Consider the following 23080-nt stretch of genomic DNA (forward strand, 5'->3'; position numbering starts at 1 on the left):
ACCAATTATTGTCATTCTCCAGCGGACAACAAAGAACAGTCATGCAATAAAAATACGTACAATAAGACACGTGACTCTTCGTGCTACCCGTGGCTTTTCCTTGACGAAACACGTAGGCAACAACATATGGACATCCCTCTCATAGTCTTTGGAAAAAAGAGGACAACAATGTGTTTCACGATTGAAAACTGTATGACAAGAAACAATATGCAGCTGTCATTTACATAACAATGATGAACACTATTTATTGGCCACTTTTATTGAAACGAATTGATAAATATGAACTTACTAGCTGTCGCCCACCACTCCGTCCGCGGGAGATTTAAAAAAAACGTAATAATACCCTATATGTTCTTCCAGACTATATTGTACACCTGTGCCAAATTTCATCAAGATACCTTCGGAGATACCTTCAAACAAACATCCATCCATCCATCTAAACATTCGCATTTATAATATTAGTAACATATTAAGAAAAGAACATCTAGTAGTATCCATTGTAACTGAAAAATGATGTTTGCATATCAATCTTATCGCTTTTATCTAAAGAATTTTTAAAATCTTTTCTTTTGTTAGGGAAAACAATAGTTTATCATGTTTATTCTAATATTCAATACACTGTGCCAGCTTAGATATGAATTGAGGTAGACGTTTTTTAAAAATAAAAAAGATATTTTCCATTTGATTCCAAAAATAAAACGCTCTACTAAATCCAAACGCCTTTAATGCATTCTAATTTCAAATTAAAAAAAAAACATTGGCATTGTGTATATTTAGTATAACACCCAGACGTTAGTGACATCATCTATGAAAAAAAAAATTAGAACCAGAATCCATTACACGATCTGTTTATTTCTGAATGTTTATTTTAAGATCGATCCCCGCGCGACGTTGCCTCAATTTTTGCACCACAATTTGTTATCAAATTGTTGGAACATAACCGCATTACAAAACTCCAGTTCTATTCATCTATTATTACAGAGAAGCATCGACGAGCTTTTGTAAGCGATGATTCGCTTGATTTGGTCTTTTATTCACAGGACAAATACTGAATATGGGGCTTTTTCACGAACTATAAGCTCATACCTACAATCGCGTTAAATTATTTATAAACTTAAGAAGCATACAAACGATTAGATTATAAACATTTATTATATCAACGAAACTACATCTAAATTCGTTTATTTTATCTAGTTGAGTGCGCAAGGATATTTGTAAGCAGTCAACAATGATCGCAGTGGAGAGGATGTGAACATTTAGGCAACACAAATAACGGATTACGTCAAAAATAAATAAATTCTAAACGTGACCAACACACGATTCGATTTCATAACAAAGGCCAATGATATTTCTAGACGCCTAAATGTTAGTACGTACTTACCACATATATTATGCACTAGTATGTAACCACTAGCCACGGATATTGCGACAAATGGATACTGTAACTCTACACGGTTACGAAGCCGGGTATATATGAAAAGCAACAGTAAAGCAGCTTTGTCAATTCATTGAACCGACGTCGTCCCCTTGTGCAATAAGCACCTAATATAAAGAATTTTACTGTTTATAAAAATAAAATTACCGCTGTAGAATTACCTTTACTGTCTCTACCTTCTCTATCTCTCTTTATCTAACTCTACTCGGACTAAGAAAAAATATTAAGATTCATTTAAAGTAGATGAATATAAATACAGGCAAGTAACAAATGAATAGCAAGTCTTTTGTGTGATTAAAATAGTTTTATTTTATGAAATCTTAAGCAAAAGAGTACAATGTTCCAGTCCATTTTTAACCTGTGGACGGTCAACAAATCAGAGAAAGTCAATCAACAAACATACATTTACGTGCAGTCGCGTTTAGCATCTCATTTGGTGTGACACAAATGTTTCCACCGTCCACGTATCTACAACCAAATACCTTAACAATGCTCTTGTTATCAGTAAAAAAGGATATTTAGCTTGTTCTTGTCTCGAGATAACGTCCATTTATCTGTTTTCGTAACGTGGAAGTTAAAGTATTTGTTTGAAATATAACTTAGCGATCTTTAAATTCAACGCACCTTTTGTCTAATGTTCTATTAACTTTAGTTTTTGATCGTCTGACCCTAATCTTTTAATAAACTGTTTCTTACCGAGTGTTTCTAAGATCAAAATCCCTATTGATATCTCTATTCTGTCTCTTTTGCAGATATATTATTTAACAAATCAATATGAAAATAGAGTTTGCATGGATGTTATCTAGTGTGTCTAGATCATATCAAACAAATGGTAAATTCCCCGCCATTGGCAAAGTTCCAGCACATAACATTGTTTTACCTCTGGTCTTAAAACACGAGAAGTGTCTCATTTAACACATCACAAGAGATCGAAGGGCATATTAATGAGATCGAATAAACTGTTTTATAGTTATAAGGCTGCGGTACTAAATTCAACACTATTTGGCAAGCATTTTTGTAGCATATTTCACTGCTGAGCACATGTACAATACGTATTTTTTTTATCTCGCAAAGAAACCAACAATTAATATTTTTACGAACAATTGTTTGAAACAAATATTTTTTGGTATGTGCACAAGTGTATTAATAACATGGAAACAAATAAACTTGTAAAATTAATTAACATTATCATAAATAACGGAATACTAAAATTTAATGATTTTAACGTATTCTGCTTTATACTACAAAGTAATAAAGAATTTTTCATAGAGAAATGTAATTACAGTCTATCAGACGATATTTTACATAACAAATAGCACATTAAACGTGGTTCACGACGTATTACTGAAACAACGAACTGTGTTCAATTCCACAACGTAATGTTACGGTACGTCCTTGCTTTGCTCTACGGTACTATAGAGGTAAATAGGGTTGCTACCTATGAGTTTGGTATCAATGTCTTCTGGTCACAGTGGGTAGTTTGAAACAAGTCTATGGACGTCGTTGTATTTTCTTCGTCCGTCAAGGAGTCAACGTTGACAACTTCCTGGTTAATGACGTGTACTTTTTCGTTCGTCTATCGAAAATTCGCAGCCCTAATAGCGGTACGTCCTTGCGATGTTCTTTAGAACACAAGATTGTAACTACATAGTATGTACGTAGGTAAACACTGCTCTGCGGTGGTATCGATTGTTTATTTTAGTTTTTTTTTCTTATATTAGAAACATACACGTGTAAGCAACTCAGCTGTTTTGAAGTGAGTGAAGATAACGAGTAAAACTAACAACAATTGGAGATCGGTGGTGTCATTTGTTATAGGCAGAAAAAAAGAAAAGAGAAGTGGGTTAAAATGATAGTCTGTGGTATAATATAAAACATCACGGTTTCATCTCTTTTTCTTTCCTATAAGTTGGCGTCTACATGTATTTCATTATAGTGCATTTACCTTTTAATTTTACAGCTATAAGTATAGTTTTACATCTAACTTGTAATAGTGCATGGTACTATTAGTGTGCATCATCATGTTAATTGTCATCGGACGTACATTGTTAATTGCAGTAGTTGTATTGAGGAAACCAGGACGGCAGTACTATGTTAGAGTGATAACCTACAATTTGTATTAAACGTAAATAATTTAATGGTCAAGCGGAGACAGGCGACATTTCTTCCACTGAATTTCATGAACAGTCCCAAATTCTTAAAATTTAACTTTTTTCGGTGAATCTCCCTCTGTTAAATTTCTTCGTACACTCCCGCTAGGTCTTCCGTATACTCCAGGTGGTCTAAACCACTTTGAGAATCACTGATATAAAATATAAAATCTCGATAAATCATAAGTCATGTTCAATGTATACACCACAAAAGAGTAAGAAAGGGCGCACCCTTAAAAATGCGTCGCTGTTTGTTACAATGCAATGCTGAACAGTATTACAGCACTCGATGTCAATAACACCGCTTTATGCATTGGCTAATACCGGCCTCGGTGTTGCTAAGGTTGCTATCTTTGCAAAACATTGTTGTTGCTGTTGTTTGAATAGGAAATTTGAGGGACGATATTATTTGTACAATACTAGTGTCACAGCAGTCAAGAGCTACTGTTTCGCATTGCTGCTTTCGTATTAAAATATAGGTAATCTATCTTATATATATAAAAGAAAGTCGTGTTAGTTACACTATTTATAACTCAAGAACGACTGAATCGATTTGACTGAAAATTGGTGGGCACGTAGCTTAGAACCAGGAAACGGACATAGGATAATTTTTACCCCGTTTTCTATTTTTTATTCCGCGCGGTCGGCGTCGCGGGTATAAGCTAGTGGAATATATATAAAAGAAAGTCGTGTTAGTTACACTATTTATAACTAAAGATCGGTCGTACTGATTTAGCTGAAAATTGATGGGCAGGTAGCTTAGAACCAGGAAACGGACATAGGATAATTTTTACCCCGTTTTCTATTTTTTATTCCGCGCGGCCGGAGTCGCGGGTAAAAGCTAGTGTAATTATAAAAAAACACACGAGATGAAAAAACCATATCTGTGACGTCAAAGAAATTTTCGATATTTAAAAACTAGTTTTATATTTAAACAGTGAATATCGTGTTTGTAATATGCGCCCGGTAATGTAAAACTAAAAATGATTTACAACATCCGATTCGTTTAAATTAAACGTTTGAGTTACATTGAAACTCTTTACATACAGTAATATTATGAATGTATGATGTATGTGGATATATGTGTATTGGGCAATGGTTCTGGATGAGTACGTCCTTCGCACTGTATTGTCGTTTGGGTATTGTCCACTGCATCAATGATCTATTGCGACGCACCTTCCTCAATTCATACTGTAGTCATAATGTACTTTGGACAATGTTACATTTTTTTATAAAGTGAAATCATTGAAAAGAATAAATTAACTTAAATATCGATTAAATCTATTGATAATAGACACTAACATCAACAAAAATGCAAAATCTTGGTTAAAAGGCGACTAAGTTGCAACGCTAATTTGCCACTCCCTGTTTCCAAGGTACCGCAAGGAAATTTTCGTCATCTTATCAGATGACCTATGTCTCTCCGTTACAGCCATCTCTTCATGGATGTGAGATCGCTATCAATATTAAAATTTAATTAATGTTTGTAAACGTAACAAAATAAAACATGTAAGTACAATGTCCGACCGTAAACTTGACATTGTACGTGCGGCTCATGCCGAATTCTAAATTAATGTATTCGAATACTTAAATCTTGAATGCCATCCGAAATACTACCGGAATTCAAAAGTATATTGTTCGCGCTAAACATAGAAAAATAGACACGACATCGAAAATAGAAAGCAACGGAAGATATGGGATGTGTGTCACTGAGACGCAGGTGGACATCAGAGGGGGAGGGGGGGAAGTGTGGAAGTGAGATACACGGCCAACAAACGCGGTCAACGAAAAGGGACGGAACTACCTTGTCAAACACGTTTTGCACGTAGAAAACATTCTTGGACCGCAAGAAACTAAAGAGATGTATCGATGGCCATTTAACATCGATGATGAAAAGTTAAAATTTCTTAATCTACTATCGATAAGTAGTGTAAAGATTAAGTATGAAGAAAGTTAAGAATAGATTTACACAAAGAAACATTCAGTATATCGAAGAAGACATATTCTTATACAATATATTAACAAACAAAAGTCAACAAAGAGCGGTAAAAGTGAAAGCCATAGATTGCATCTCACAATTTCTTCTTGAGGATGTCTATTGACTTATTATATTATCTAAGTATCGTAAAATAGAGTCTATGCTTGTGTTTCGTCACAATCGAGTCACGATTGTTCGCGTGGCATTTGATGCGAACACGCAACAGGGATCCTGCCTCTTCACTTTAGACCTTCTCCACATTCCTCATTAACCAGACAAATAGGTCGCGAGAGTTAACATCATTCATAATATTAATGTTTTCGTAACCAGAACGCGTCGGTGGCTCGGGGGTTTAAGCACTTGACTTGCAATCTGCAGGTCCTGGGTTCGAATCCCGCCATGTACCAATGTGTTTTTCGATTTTCGATTTACATATGTACATTTATCCGACGTTCTTACGGTGAAGGAAAACATCGTGATGCAACCTGCACATATCTGAGAAGAAATTCAATGATATGTGTGAAGTCAACCAACCCGCACTTGGCCAGCGTGGTTGACTATGGCCTAGTCACCCCTAACTTGGGGTAGGCTCCGAGCCCCTCGGTGGGGACGTATAGTGAGTTGATGATGATGATGATGAACCAGAACGCATATGGAGTTATTGTCTGTTTTGTTTTTTGTAAACAAACATAAAGATAATAGAATTTGCAACTTTGTAGAGATGTCATCATATTTAATATTAATTTTTAGGTATGAAGTAAGGGGTCAACAATGTAAACTCAGCATTCAAAGATAAGTGAACATTAACTTATTTTTTTATAAATCTTTGGAGCATTAAAATGATGACTTACTCTTAAATAGTATTAAAATAATAGTTACAGTTGCTGCTATAAGTAAATGTACATTTCAATAGTAAGAAACAAATCAAACAGTTTTCATAACTCATTAATATTTGCAGTCACTTTTAATCTCGAGTCCACCGTTGTTTTAACCTCCGCAGCACTTGAGGCAGGATGCATCATTAGTTTTCACGAACAATTGGATATTCGAGCGGATTCGCTCCAGAAATAATACAAACGCAGCTCTTGAGTCTTGACCCCATTTCTTTTTTAAGAACGGACGCAATTCTGACGTATTTTCTTGTGTCGTCCGGACGATTGCTTGATAACGATATATAGGACAATACCTTTTACATAATTTAATCTCTATAAATATACTAAAGTCAGCAGTTTTAAACAGTTCATGTTGATTAATTAATGATTGTCTCATTAATCAGTAAGCGAAGGGCCGCGTCCGCGAAATAATACCAGTCCCACTCACCCCGATGAAGGGCCCCCGAAGGGCTCGAAACTAGTCGGTGCCGACACCGGATATATATACGTTAGGGTGTTTCAATAAAAAAACTTTTTTTTTTTTTGTTAATGGTGTCGAAAAGTTGAAAGTACACATAAAAACAAAAATTTTAGCGCCTAGTAAAGCCCTTAATATTAATATTAAGGTTTGCCTCTATTCATTCGTAATTTTTCTATTTAAATAACACGGGAAAACCTTTTTTTTATTTTAAAATTTTAATTACTTTGGATTGGCTTGTTTGCGCTACATCTCAAAGCAACGGTCCATAGGAAATTTCACGCTCTACAAAAAACGTCTGATGGTCAAAGTTCCTCAGATCAACCGTTTCAAAGATATCTGCGATCAAAAATAACACTAATCAAAAATTTCAAATATTTTCCAATAAAACTGCAAAAAAATATCATACCCTATATTTATCTTATTTTTTTCTGTAAAATCACTTGAATTTTGTTTGCTTGAGACGGTTAATTTTTTTTTTGCTTATTTACTCAATACGTAACTCACAAAAAGCACAAATACATATAAATATAAAGGTTAAAAATATCAAATAAATGATTTTTGGGTTTATTTTATAGCAAATTTATTTTATGTGTCATAAACTTCATAAATTTTTGTAAGAAGAAAATGTAAAGTTCCTCATTACATTAACTAACCAAGCACTCATCATTGCATTTTATTCAAAATAATAAAAAATTTATGTAAATATTTTAAATCAATTGAATCAACTATAAAATTTGATCAATTTTTCCATTCAAAAAATTCGACAGAGCTTTATTTAGCTCTGTCGACAAAAGTAGTATAATCGTTTGATCTGAGTAGTGTAGCTAATAAGCTCTGTGTTGGTAAGACTGGCCGTTCGGTACCAACTTCACTTTGTTGCTCTGCTTTTAACGCTTTATTATATCTTCTCGTCATTGTCTTTCTTCATTGATACTGATTGTTTTTTAAATCCGTTATATTATTAATTTAATTTGCGTAAATATATTAGATATAAATTTTATTACTTGTTGTTGAATATTGTTTTTTGTTATAAAAAATTGATTGTTCAATAAAATTTATTAGTATTCGGTGGAAAATTAAATAAATTTGTCATAAAATAAACCCAAAAATCATTTATTTGATATTTTTAACCTTTATATTTATATGTATTTATGCTTTTTGTGAGTTACGTATTGAGTAAATAAGCAAAAAAAAAAATTAACCGTCTCAAGCAAACAAAATTCAAGTGATTTTACAGAAAAAAATAAGATAAATATAGGGTATGATATTTTTTTGCAGTTTTATTGGAAAATATTTGAAATTTTTGATTAGTGTTATTTTTGATCGCAGATATCTTTGAAACGGTTGATCTGAGGAACTTTGACCATCAGACGTTTTTTGTAGAGCGTGAAATTTCCTATAGACCCTTGCTTTGAGATGTAGCGCAAACAAGCCAATCCAAAGTAATTAAAATTTTAAAATAAAAAAAAAGTTTTCCCGTGTTATTTAAATAGAAAAATTACGAATGAATAGAGGCAAACCTTAATATTGATATTAAGGGCTTTACTAGGCGCTAAAATTTTTGTTTTTATGTGTACTTTCAACTTTTCGACACCATTAACAAAAAAAAAAAAAAGTTTTTTTATTGAAACACCCTAATATACGTGAGTGTTTTAGTCGTTCTTATATAAGTTACTTCATGTTGATTGTGCAAAGCTAGTAGTTCCAAGCTTGAAAGTGTTATCATAATTTCTTAGCAAAGACCAAATAACGCGTCAAGAGTGAAAATCGAAATTTCTGACTTGTGGTTGCTTATCGAATAAAATAGTAGTTTAATTTAGAAAGGCTATGTCTGATGTTAGCACGTCTAAGTACTAACAGTGTGTTTTGGTGACAACCTGCTAAGTGTCACAGAACAGCAACATAAGCCAGTTGTGGGAACGGAGTCCGCGAAGGTAGCTGTACTCCAAATATGCAGTCGGCGTGACGGTGTGACGGCGTGCCGACCTTGTTTTCGTTTTCGTTGAACCGTCTCGACTCGCGACCGTCTCGCTCATTGCTCGCGACTAATAAGTGACATAAGATGCTGTAAAAATATTATAAATAGTGCATTGAACTTAATGCCAATGAGCTACAAACACTCGACGCCGATTTTCATGGTGGATTAAATGCAATAGACGGAAAGCCAGCATGCTCATGCAAGGAGTTGCGATGAACCATAATAGTCAAGTGTGTTTGCTTACAGTAAAACTCATTATAGTCTACTTACAAAATATATATGACAAGGCATTGTCCTTAATGTTTTTTTTTAACTTGCATTTACTGAGTGTAATAAAAAAATTAGGCGGCGCGTCGATAAAGCTGTACTGACAATTCTAATTCTGTATTTATGGCAACGCCCCGGCCTCGTGCCTGTTCCTCCTTCGTTATTATGTTCGCATCTTTTTATCATAGCTGCTGCAAATCGCGTCTTGCAATACTTCGTCAACAGATTGCAACTAAGCTACATGAATAGATGTAAACTTAAGTATAAATTAAAGTTAACTTATTGTCTTGCCATCGTCCTAATTTCGAGAATGAATTTAGAATCACTGCTGTGATATGAAAGGAGCGAGCAATGATAAGAAATTCCTACATTAACATTAATTGTATAGATTATTAGCACACTAGCTTATACCGCGCGGAATTAAAAAAAACTCTATTAGTAGCCCATGTGTTCTTCCAGAAGACGTTCTACGTCCATGTCAAATTTCAGCGAGATCCGTTTAGCGGTTCCGTAGATACCTTTCAACAAACATCCATCCATCTAAACATTCGCATTTATAATATTAGTAAGATTTCAATATACCAGCTATTCATTGGGCACAATGCAATGTTAAACATAATCTAAATCATTATTCGGTGCCGATTTACGCCTAATTTAAGGTCGCATTCCTCGGAGCTAACCACGTAGAATGCATTGGTAAAGGCAGCACTACACAAACTAGTTTGGTGAGGCCGCCTGTCTGTTGACTCTGACCACTGGCAAGTCTCGTCTCTAACACACGTTTTCTTACTTTCTGTGACCACGATAAAGTTTGTGGACCAAATAACCTTTAAAATTTCTTCGATCTCATCTTTTAAAAATCTTTAACAAATGTTTATACACACTTAGCTATCTGTAAAGTAATCAAACATATTAATTGTATGGACTTACAATTAGTAAGAACCGAAACAATAACATAGCAATGCCAAAATTATAATCAAACATTGCTAAAAATGCGCGTGGAATATTAATGTAGTGTTACTAAAATATATCGCAGTACTCATTCCATTGTTCGTAATAAACCGTGTCCGAACATCGATAGTATTTGGCGATGGTACATAACATGTAATGTTCGCGAACATCTTTCATAAATCAAATGAGATGGCGCTAGAATCGAGTGACACACGTCGGGGAGAAGTCCGAGTGCAATCCGATACAATATCGAGCTTCGCAGACGGGAATAGTCGCTTCCCTGGCCTGGCTGCCGGCCATAAACGAACCTGCTTCTATAAGCCGTAACACAACAAATACTTTATGCGATTTTCAACCTTAAACCGTTAGTATTAGGTCGTTTTTTTAATTATGCAGCGGACATGAGTTACGTTAGAGAATAATACCAGGACGGTTATAAGCTGCGTATGCGCAGGCCCTTACGTAACGTTTGGTTGACGATGAACTCGATACGTCACAGCAACGTTTCCGGATGACGGATGGCTGATGGCTGGATGTTCACTCCGCAGACTATTATCGTAAATCACAGGATACTCTGCGGTCCGCTGCAAGGTTAATTGGACCAGAGGATACTTGGACTAGAATAGAACATCTATTTGATAGCACTGGAATGATTGGTTTCACTTGGAAAACGTATTGCATGAATATAAAGATGCTTCAATTTGTTTCGTTTAAAAACATGGGAACATAAGTTGCATTTGCATTCACAGAGGTTCTCTTCGACCATATTGAGTATGTACAACTTTTCACTAGGATATAAACTAAACTATCAGAATAAACCTTGCCGTCTAGTGTAAAAACTAGTATTTACCAAATCAGATTTATTCTAGGTTATTATAAGAAATATACATATGTCATCAACGTAATGTCCTTTTATAATAAAACGTGATCTCTTCATTAGGTAAATGGCCTTCAATAAATTACACATTCGATACAATTAGTATGGTATTGTAAAGTTGTATGTTAATATAACACTTGAATATTTGTTAAACTTTTCATCGTAGAAACAGTACAATCGTATGACGACCAATGTTCTGGGAATTCCACATTCAATGAGTTACTTAGCCTTTCTCGGTACAAATCGCATCAAGATACACATTTGTATTTGACGCAGGTATCGTTCGTGTTTTATTTATCTTTTCTGAAACAATTTGAATATTAAAAAGAACTTTGAAAACTCAGTAGACTAATAACTGATAATGAAAACCGTGGCTTGCAACTTTCGCTAGAACTAAAACTCAAATACTTAGCATTAGACTAATTCAAATAAAAAAAAATCTTGATAAATTGTAAAAGTAAACCCATTCTTTACAAAACAGGAACAACGAGATAGATGTATAGATTGCAAATATCTCAAAGCAAAGTATCGGTTTAAAAGCGCGTTGTTGTCTGCACACATAATGCGAGTGCAAAGGGACGGGAACTGTTCGTACTAGTGCAAGTGAGGTGCGCTCGCTGCAATGCACAGGCCACGTCCTTGACGAGTGACCGACAGGAATTCGATACCATTTACTTTACTAATGTATTACTTGAGCGATTATAGACAACTGAGATTTGTAATTAAATATATTCAAATTGTATACTCTAAGACTCTACAATGTATACTATTTTTTATACCAGTAAATTAAGGTAGACTATAGCTATTCGATTGATCCGTACATGAGATGACGTACGAGACAACGTACACATCAGATCCATAATCCAGAACTGCAAAAACACATTATGATTTATCACACAAATGTCAAACAACGTCTAGCATAGTATTGTCGGAGGCTAGTTAAAAACAAAGGCGTAACGCGCGTGTTGACCATACGGAGTGGAAGGCTGAGCGGCGCGTAGGCTGAGTACATTCACCCTTAGACTCTGACTAATGTTCACTTTGGACCACATCCAAAAACAGCAACCGATCGCCACAATAAAACTTGAAAATTATGTAAATAAGGACCACTATATTATAATAATGCCATGAATAATACGAAGTGTCTTTTTATTTTGTTATAAATTTGATCCTGTAAATAAATATAATCTTTCTAGAATTTGTGAATGTTATGTTAAACTCATGAAGGAAAGCCGACTTAGAGGATTGTCACCAAAAATTATTGAAAAAATCAAATCTTTTTGTCACTTATCCAATACAACAAAATAAAAATAATTGCACACCTAATAAATATATACAAATTAATATATACAAAGTAGCTGATGTTAAAAAACATTTTACGTAATGTAATCAAAATTAAAAACAAACAATAGGAAACAATAATAAACATACTAATACATACGAGTATATAAACGATAATGAAAATACTAAATTGACTAGAAATGCAACAAGTGTTAAATGCGAACATAACGCGTAGGTCCGACCCGACACAGACAATGGAAACCAGAGAGATAGAAGGACGATTGTGTTATCTCTGACATCCGATATGGCAATATGTTACATTTGCAATAAACAAAATTGCGTTTTAACAAACAATACTTGTGTTGACTTTTAAATGAAAACGAAAGGGATATGTCGCTACACACGTATTCTTTTAGTGAGATGACCAGGATTTTCTTGTGATAATTATGTCTTCTTAAAGGGCTTTCCTTTCTAATATGTTGTATTGACTAAACATAAACATAACTAGCTACGATCTAAGTCTTACCTTTTACGCAGCAAATATGATCACGTTGAAAACTCACAAACGCATAAATCAATTAGCTTGGGATAATCTTCTTGATTCGACAAAGATTAACTATGTACTACTTATATATTTTACATATATTATACATACTTATTTATATATGTTTTTTGGGTTTGAATAGAAGTAATTTTTTTTTTCATATTATCATTCTTAATGAATTCATTCTCGAAAAAACTAAGGTGTAGGTAACTACTTAAAATATGTGGTGAATTACATAACACTTCCGTATATGTACTATATAATAACCCATAAATACCTTAGCAGTATATAACCTTGTAGAGTATGGTGCTCGCTACATTGAGCTGTCTACTCACATCACATTTATCTGATAAGATTTACGTAGAGGAAAAATTGTGACGAGATGTAGCATGCCTGTTCATTGAAAACAACAGTAATATAGCTGATTTATTTATATACTTTACATTAAGAGGACATTACTGGAATTGGACACGTACCTGAAAACAAAGAAAATACATTTTTACTATTATTATAAAAGCAATATTTAAATCATAAAGAGATAAATTATAAAACAGCGATTCCCAGAGTACTTCAAGTGGACCCACTGAGGTCCACAAAAGACCTTGCCGAGACGTATGAGGGTTCTTAAGTTGAAGAAGCAATAGAGCAACAGAGGCATAACTAAAAACCATTCAATTTTATAAGGGCTCTACGCGCAAAAAGTTTAAGAATCCCTGATGTAAAGCAAATTTTGTATAATTATAAACAGACTACAAAAACTTGACGATAATATTCTAATAGGATCTAGGTCAGATATTTAGGAGAGGGTACGTTATAATAATAGATATGGTACTAACATTATTAATATAAAAATTTATAGTCGTTACATAAAAATGTCAGACGCGTTGAAGACAATACAGTTTAAACAGAGATATTTCAATGTCTGACAATATTAAATATGTTATATACGAGCGTTTCAAACAAATGGATGCACGTAGGTGGCATTTTGTAGGTCATAGAAAATTCTTGGAAATGAAATTATTGAGTAACATTATTTGATGCAATGTTAGTTATTTCTTGAGCGATTGATGTTTCAAAATAAACTTTATTGAATACTAGCTCTATTATTTAGTATCTATTGTTCAAAAGAACTGCCGCTATTATTTGCTTTTATGTATCAAAGCTTATTTTGTAGGATTCAAGCAAATTTCAATGCCACAATTTTTCTCAGTATTATTGAATAATATCAAATAAAGTATTTAATGTTAATAAAACCGTAAACACGGAAGTAAATGTTTAAAGTTCTATAGCCGCAGGTGATATGTACGAGAAAGTACAACCAGGAGAGGAAAGTGCGCGCCAACAAAAAACATGTCCGCCGCTCGGCCTGGAATGCGCGCTACAACACGAGGTCAGCACGCACTAAGTTGCACTTGCAAACCTTTACACTGGCCCTTGTAATTGTAACAGAACCAATGGCTTATAAACTCATCAAGAAAAAAAGAACTTAATGAAACGTAATGAAACATTCGGATCACCTTCTCTCTGAACGTTTGCCTTCGACTCATGGTTTGAGATTTTACGTTTGATAATAAATCATACAATCTTATCCAGTTAAACTTCTATTAAAATGATTTCAAAATTTTTAAAAGAGCGTGCTATACACCCACCGCATTATTTTAATAACAGCCTACACGTATATAGTTTGGTAACAGTCTAATTATGTGGAAATCAGCCTCTGATACATTCACCAGTTTAATAATAATGAATAAATAATTCAGTAAAGATAGATTTGGTCAAGATATAGTAATTACATAATCGGAAGATAGATACGAATTTATTATAACATATTTTTGTTGTAAATGATACTCGCAACAAAAAAGACCACTACGACTTAGGGTCCTTCAAGAAGCGAGCGTATCACCATCTCAAAGGCCGGCAACGCATTTGCGATTCCTCTAGTATTGCAGATGTCCATGGGCGTCGATGAACACCTTGGTGTTCCTGCTGCTCGTTTGCCCCCCTATCTTATATATAAAAAAAAGACAAACTAGATCAACAAATGGAACCGTCTTTAATACAATCCAGGGCAATATCAAATAAAATTAGTTCAGCGTTCATCGTGAATGATCTTTTCAAACATTCACATTCTGAATGATGTCTATGAAATCTGTTCTTTATTTGCCATTTTAAAATTACTTGGATCTTGGACAAAGTAGTTAAAAGTGCATCTCATGAATTCGCAACATGACTCAAAATGTTATAAATAAAGCTTTGTAACATTTACCATAGTGTTCATCGGAATGACTATTTAAAACTTGCAATAACACGTGTTAAAAAACGTGACGTAATAATTCAAATGAATAGACGACTGCGAAATTGCCCAATCATGATTGTAACATTTGTAACATGTTACTTCTAACTTGTTTCGTGTCTATTATTATTATATATAATTATAATATTAATTGCATTAAATAACATTTAATGAGTCCGAATTATTTATTTTACTGGCATTGCATATGATAAGCAAGTCCAGTCATCCTCTACTAGTAAAATTTATTCACAGACAGTTACTAGTAAACAGATTTCCTATGAAAAGATATTTTGGAAACTAATCTTGAACTCTAACTGAAGCTACTCCAAACGATGACAACACCGTAGAGGATAATTACAAAACTAAGGATTTGAAGTTTAGTTCGTTTCAAAATAAGATACTATGAGTATGGAAGTGTTCCATTTGGCAGACATTCGCGGAAGCTGACTGCCACTGCTGACGAAAACTCGTCGCCCGGCTGCAAATAAATATCTAAAAGATCTACTTTTTTATTTATACCTGGTTTAAGAAAAACGATAAAATACAAAAGCACTTCACATCATTAAAAAATGTAAGTTTTTCATAATATTTTCTTAAGTAACATTCTCTCTACATTTTATATAGTAGTGTGAACTAGTTGGTGACAAAAATGAATAATTCCATAGTGTAGGAAATCACTTAAGTACGGCAGTAGTAATAGCAGTACTAGAGTTGTGTAAGATATTTATTTTATGAGTACAATAAGCGAAACATTCACAAATGCAAGTAAATAAGAGAGATATAGAACAATGCGTGATACAGGTGACGAACAGATTGGTAAAAACGGGCTCAGATATTGATAGGCAAGCTTTTGATAAGGTGCCAAGTGGTAACACTAACCTTCGGACATTTTTTGATAAAACTGACCAAGATTAAAATCATGTGAGCCAATGTTGTACGATCTGAACCGAAATTTAATTCATAGGTAATTTGATACAGAGTGAAAAAAAAACAAGTTTTAAAGGAAGAAAAATAAAAAGTACTATTGCGTAAATTTAAAGACAATCTTAAAGATAATCGATGAGTCATTCCAGTTGAAGATGTTAATAAAGTTGGTATTATAAATAATTATCATTATAAATATGTAGTCTGATTTGTATCTGTAGGCACACAAGACGTCACAGTAGCAAAGAGCGAGCTATTTAAAGACAAAGGACGGGAACAACCTGACACACTTATGAAATATCACAAACTAATTATATAAGTACGACCGTGTTCATTATAGGTCATTGGATCGAGACTCACGTGCGGAGTATTGTCACTGTCTATTCCCAGATACACGTGTATAACACAAGCCACTCAATTTTTATGGACTTAAATTTGCAAAAAGTTTGAGAATACAATACCTTATAAATAAAATTATCTTGTTTTTAACTAAGGAATAGGAACCTGCCAGAGATTCGTCAAATAAAGGGACACAAAATAGCTAAGTTAGTCATTGAATTTCTGGCTTTCTTTGTGATTGAAATTCTAAATTCGGCTCGATGGTTTTAAATTTCACGTCACATGCAATATTATTAACTATGTCAATAAAACCAGTACTCTAATGTTAAAAAAAACAACATCGCCCAGACCACACCTTAGCTTAAGCCAATTAAATCTAACGTTTCCGATCTCAGAGCGTGTAAATCTCTTCAGAATGGCGTTTTACAGCATACCATGGTTTATCGTGTTTTCCCTACATAAATCAGTCTGTACAACAACACGACGATCGACTGTGGGCCTGCATCTTCCGTGTGTAGGGTTTTAGGTTAATGTTTCCAGTTCACACAAAAATAAACTTACACTAGGTGTTTTACAATAATTCATTGCGTTAAATTTCATCAGAACAGTTGCACTACGTCCATACATCTTTATGCATCTAGAAGAAATTAGTAAGTACAGAAGGAAAATTAAATTAGAACTGCTATTTCCAATATACCAACAGGATACTAGAGTAGTACTGTTTTAGAGTAGCAGAATAACAATTACAATCAGTATTAACATTAATCGAGTGGATTATGAACGAAAGTGCATTGTGGGCGGACGTGGGTCTCGTGCACGCTATGTTAGCAGCACCTCAAGGGCAGCACCCACGTACAACAAATATTATATTCAAAGTTAATAGATTTGATTTCATGACATCATCAGACGAAAAAACTCGCTCTAGAATATTTATTAAAAAAATTTGGACATGAAAAACATTTCTAATGAGAATAGTGTAGCTTTAACTAAGATATGTATAAATCATAGAATTGTTGGTTGCGAAGCTATTGGATAAACAGACGAGTGAACTCATTTAAAAGATAAAATATTGCAAGCATACAATCACAGAACTTTGTATTACGGAATAACAACAAAGAATAATGGCAACCCTATTAGAGCATTTGTTGCATTCCGTTAATGAGGTTATGTCAGACTCTGTCAAAAATCAGCTCGTGGCTAATTAACACTGATGACCTGTTAAACAGTCGCCGTGTTTCCAAATAAATGCGAGACTGCTAAGAGAACTATGCAAGCATGCGAAACTCCTAATTAGAGTAAGTGACAGGAATATCAATTAGCAAACCGTTGTAAGTTACTTACTTTATACAGAGTCAATTGAAATGTTTGAATTTAGATGAAAAGTTAAATAGTTGGCGATTGTATATTTGTACAAAATCGTGCAAAACATTTAAATTCGAATCCCGTCAATGGTCACATAAACAAGGACGTACAGATCAGAGCGCCCCCATTCACCTGACACAGGCATTAGCATACTCGTTGTCATTGTGGTCGCGTCGCACCATCGGGGACGAAGAAAGTGGTTCATCTTCGAAAAATGACCATACGCGGTACCGTAGGTGCGGATTTACATTATAAATAATGTGGGCTAGCGTGTTGTTAGCCTCCGGCTGACAAACTCGCCGCGGTCATGCCACTACTAATGTGTGTGTCCAGTCCGGTTTGTTTGTACCACACCTATACTTGCTACATAAAATCCCTCTATATTATTTCTATCAATAATTGACGACAGATTGTTCAATATTGTTATAACTTGACTCATGCATCTAATAGATAGATTAGGTAAATGAATATTTAATAAAGTTTCATTTGGTGATTACCATGTATCGTTACGGAGAACGCTATCCTCAATTTCCCGCGCGAGCACATCGCGTGACTTTATGTTCTCTTATGAAATTTGATTTGTAAAACGATTTTATTTACGATAGGTTTTGAAATAAGTTTCAATTTCACTTATTGTACACTCGTGTAAAATACATTAGAGATACATGTAAAATATATATTGTATTTTATTTCTCGACTTTTATAACATTATCATCTCGTATGTCAGGATGTGCATCTTTGTTACTTATTTGATATATTACAATTCGCAAAACAAAGATGTTTATATAAATAGTTACATCAACAGACTAAACAAACTCTTTCTATTATGATCACAACAGTTTCTTGTGATCTCGCTTTAAGAGATGCCATAATGTTGTTCAATTGACGTCATTAGTGATGTTACTGGATACACATTACGATGTTAAAAGTATGATCTCTTTTCTTCTAATATAAACCCTAATAAATAAGAAGACATTATTTCTATGATAACTGATGATTTTCAGTAGAGAGAGGTAATAGTGAGAATTCTGGCCTCGTCTCTTATTACTCGACTTTCTTAAAGAAATTTTTTGATGTTCTTTTGAATGTTTTTAATCTTTTAGGTTATCACCCTTGAATACACTTTCACATCATTAATGTAGTTCGCCTGAGGGTTTTAGTGAGTAGAAATATCTCCTTATATTCCCCCCATAAAAAAAAAGATGCCATATGGAAACAACGTTCATAAATGCCTGAATGCGGATAAAACGGTAAGCAGAGATTATGAACATGGTCAAACATAAATCGTGAATAATATGAGTTCGGTGGTAATGCGAACCGGTTGATAAAACTATGTTGATGCCGCGAAACTTGTCCGGAATTCCAAATGTAAGAGAGGTAATATAAATTAGATATAATTTTATGTTATTTTGTCCTTTTTGAGTACAAAGATCTTCATCAGATTTTAAAGAATACTCATACGAATGTTTTTTTTTTTTTTGCCTAGTCAATTATCAACATTTCTTACGGTGAAGGAAAAAATCGTGATGCAACCTGCACATATCTGAAAAGTAATTCAATGACATGTGAAGTCAACCAACCTGCATTGGGCCAGCATGGTTGACAATGGCCTAGTCACCCCTAACTTGGGGTAAGCTCCGAGCCCCTCAGTGGGGACGTATAGTGAACTGATAATGATGAAATTATCAAACCAAAATATATCTATGTATACAAGGTACAACATAAAATTAACCAAAGAGATCTTCCTTGACTGTATCAAATGGAATCTGTGGTTGTTGTTGAACTCGTAGGAATTAGTCTCTGGTTTATGAACTTTCTTCGATCCGATAATTCCGAGATTGCAACTAGCGTACGGTGATTATACTGCAAAAGGTTAACCGAGATCTGTGAGCTGTCAAAGGTTAGCTAGACTGAGATAAATTCTAATCTATACCAATAGATTTATCTGTGAAATTAAAAGCAAGGGCGATAACAGACTAAGAGAAATTTAAATTTCTTCGAAGATATTTTTTGCAAATTCAATTATTATTGATTATAGTAATTTAGTTGAAATCAAAGTTCATCGCAAACTTTAATTGGTTATTTAATTAGTAAGCTATGTGTTAACTATGTCTATAGAATATTATAAAGGTATTTAACGTGTTAGTATGTTGGTCGAAACAGTACAATATGACGATAGAGTCTTAAATTACCGCGCTAAGCAATCTTCCACACAACGATACTTCTCTGTTGCAACTTCTGGCATCCATTAATTGATAAGATTGAAAATTTTTTATCGTTTACCTAGTTATTTAATCATGATCAAATTAATAACTTAAGTTTCGAAAAAAAAAATATATAAAGAAATCGTATTTAAAACAGGTGCTAGAAAAATTATTTACACAAGAGAATATTTCTGAATTTACTGGAAATTAATTTTAAATAAGTAACTCCTGATATAAAGGTACTCAGATGACTAATCCTGTTTTGTCAAAAATGATTTTTTTGTGACTGAGTAGTCACTGTTTGCCTTCCAGAGGCATTTATAGCTACACTGGGCTTGAGATGGCCGGTCTCAGATGGGGCTTAACCTAACCTCGTCAATGAGTAACTCGGCTCAAGGGCTCTCTCAGGAGCCGAGGCTTAGGCTGTTACTTCGTTATTATTGCCAGATTGGAAGGTCACCTTTTTTTTCTTCGTTTCTACCTTTTTTTTAATAAATATATTAATTTTTTTAGATAACATATAAAAATAAGTATTATTATTAAACATTATCTATAACATAATATTTATAAATTAATATAATAAGTTTATTGACATCCATAGTAAGTATGTATAGATTCAGATATCACATAAATAAATGTTGCCATATAACATAATCTACAAGCTATAATATGTCACATAGTCTTTAAAAGACAACTAGTGTAAACAACTTACAGTTCAAATCTAGGCCACTAATGACATAAGATTATCAGCTAAGCAGATGTCAAGGCTATATGGCACCCTTTACATTTTAAACTTATTATGAAAGATAATTGTTTTTATATGAATTCTAACTGTCACCAAAAACTCTGTAAGCTAGAAATTTAAAAAATAACTTAATTATTAGCCTATGTGATCTTATTTTCTACATCAATGCCAAAGTTTCGTATCCATTAAACCATTCTAGAGATATGTAATAATAAAATTTCATCTATCCATCCATGTAAATTCACATTTATAATATAAGAATGATATTAAAATATATGCCATTAAAATGGTCTATTGTAAGTGTTATGAAGTTGATATCTTACTTTTATAATAAAACTAGTTATAGCCCGCGACTTTGTCCGCGCGCAATGAAAAAAAACGTATTAAGTTGTCTGTGTGTTCTTCCAGACTATGTTCTATGTCTATACCAAATTTCATCAAGATCCATTGAGCTGTTCCTGAGATAACTACATTCAAACAAACATCTAAACATTAGTATTTTTAATATTAGTAAGAAGTAAGATTTCAAAAGGCTGAATATTTGATTATCAAAATATTCTATTGGAATTTAGTTAACTAGTAAACTAAAAAGTTCACACTAAATGTCAAAATAATCACTATTTAATTGCCTTTATCACTACCCAAGTAAAACTATTTTAATATCATAATCACTAATGTATCATTAATAAACTATTTCACTAATGAAAATTTACTTGTAGTTGTCATATTTTTATTAAATTAATATCGTTTCAGAATTTTTGCTATATAAAATTCTGTTTTTGATTATTAAAAAAAATAATATTTATCACTATCACTTGTAAGAAATATTTATTTTAAGTTGACAAAAATTTAACAATTCTACACTTTCAATAGATAAACTGCCACAGAACTTTAATTATACTTAATCTTTACTCTTTTTATTATTTACTCTTAAAGGGTTTATAGATAAATGTGAGTGAATGACCATTTGTTACAGTTTGTTAATGTATTTTGGAGGTACGGGCCAGCTGCCAGAATAGGTCAACAGCCTACAATATAGCTATATTTGTTTTGTGCATGCTCGTACATATTACAGCACATAACTTTAAGTAATTATATAAATGTATACTGGTAACTTTAGTATTATTTAGTAACAATTTCAGAATTGACAGAAAACACATCTTGAATAATGCTCTAGACAGTACCGCCATGTGTCTGTCTCCGTTCCCAGCTATTAGCTCACTGTTGCTACCGAATGAGTTATTTATAAAATATGGAACACTTTCCTCAATATAGAGTTGCTAGGTATATATAGCACACATTGAAAAATTTAAAAAAACTGTATGAATATTTAACATGAACAATTAACATATTAAAATGTGTACCCAGGCATCTACTATCCAAATTTATCTCGTCTGCAGCAACCTAAAAATAGTCAACGGCAATACCCTGGAATTGATAAGGCGGGCGCTCGCGATAAACGTCTTGCAGAGAACCAAGTCAGCTGAGTCTAAGTAAACACGATGTATAAAGACGTTCAATCAAGATCGCTCGGCGCTCCACAGGCTCACAATCAACAGGTGGAAAGGGCGTAAGTTAGACGACGTGTCGAGGCATCTCGGGCACGGTAATACCAGAGGTCAACTGATCCCCCAAAGGCTTTCACGACACAAACAGCAATAGTTTTAACACGAACACCATTAAACTCTTCACACGATTCAAATAACAAAACCATAAATACCTTTTCTTTCGCCCGTCCAGCATGTTTTTGCACTGTTTTCGCAATTAACGCACCTTTACTTTCTGCCATTTCTCTCACTTTTTCATTACCGACAGTTTACAAAATCGTACACACCAGACTGCAACAGATACGATTGCAGTTTGCTGTCACACGTCAAACCCCAAATGCCGTAGGATTGCACTGGCGTGACGTGACTCCCACTCTCGTATCCGACACGAATTGAGATAAAATTTAGATCAACAATGCAAATTCCTACGTTAGATGGCGCTTTTCACCAGAATTGGCAAAGTGCCAAAGTTGACGGATAGATGTCGGATTTTCTACAAAATTTGAATCCATAGACACATGAAATAAATGTTGCCAATATCAAAATAAATTTTGCTTATGGTTGTTATCTTTTTAAGTTCACACCAAACATTTTTTAATTTTTCACAAAAATTGTTACAAGCGCAAGTAAGTATGATTGTTACAAAACTAACTTATTGTAAGGAATAAAATAAAATTTACATTTATTAAATAAAAATGTCACGCATTTAGCAAACTATTTGTTTGCCATGCTGTGAAAGAACAATGGCAGAAAAATAGTTGAAAAAAAAAATTAGCGTCTAGAAATGTCTGTTATTGTTATTATTATATTATTGTTAGAAATGTTTTTAATAATTTACGTAAATAATTCTAT

The 23080-nt window shown here is 33.6% G+C and overlaps 1 protein-coding gene across 2 annotated transcripts in view; it reads right to left on the reverse strand.

Annotated features, from left to right (window-relative positions):
- LOC106720399 (myc box-dependent-interacting protein 1) overlaps nt 1-22609 on the reverse strand; it is a 33859-nt gene extending 11250 nt beyond the window's left edge. For both annotated transcript variants that reach the window (XM_014515090.2, XM_014515087.2), the window contains exon 1: nt 22402-22609. In XM_014515090.2, the coding sequence (XP_014370576.2) occupies nt 22402-22470 (69 nt within the window). In that variant the 5' untranslated portion in view covers nt 22471-22609. The remainder of the gene's footprint in view (nt 1-22401) is intronic.
- Between the last annotated feature and the right edge of the window lie 471 nt (nt 22610-23080).

This window comes from Papilio machaon, chromosome 8, assembly GCF_912999745.1.
Source record: "Papilio machaon chromosome 8, ilPapMach1.1, whole genome shotgun sequence".
Classification (NCBI taxonomy): domain Eukaryota; kingdom Metazoa; phylum Arthropoda; class Insecta; order Lepidoptera; family Papilionidae; genus Papilio; species Papilio machaon.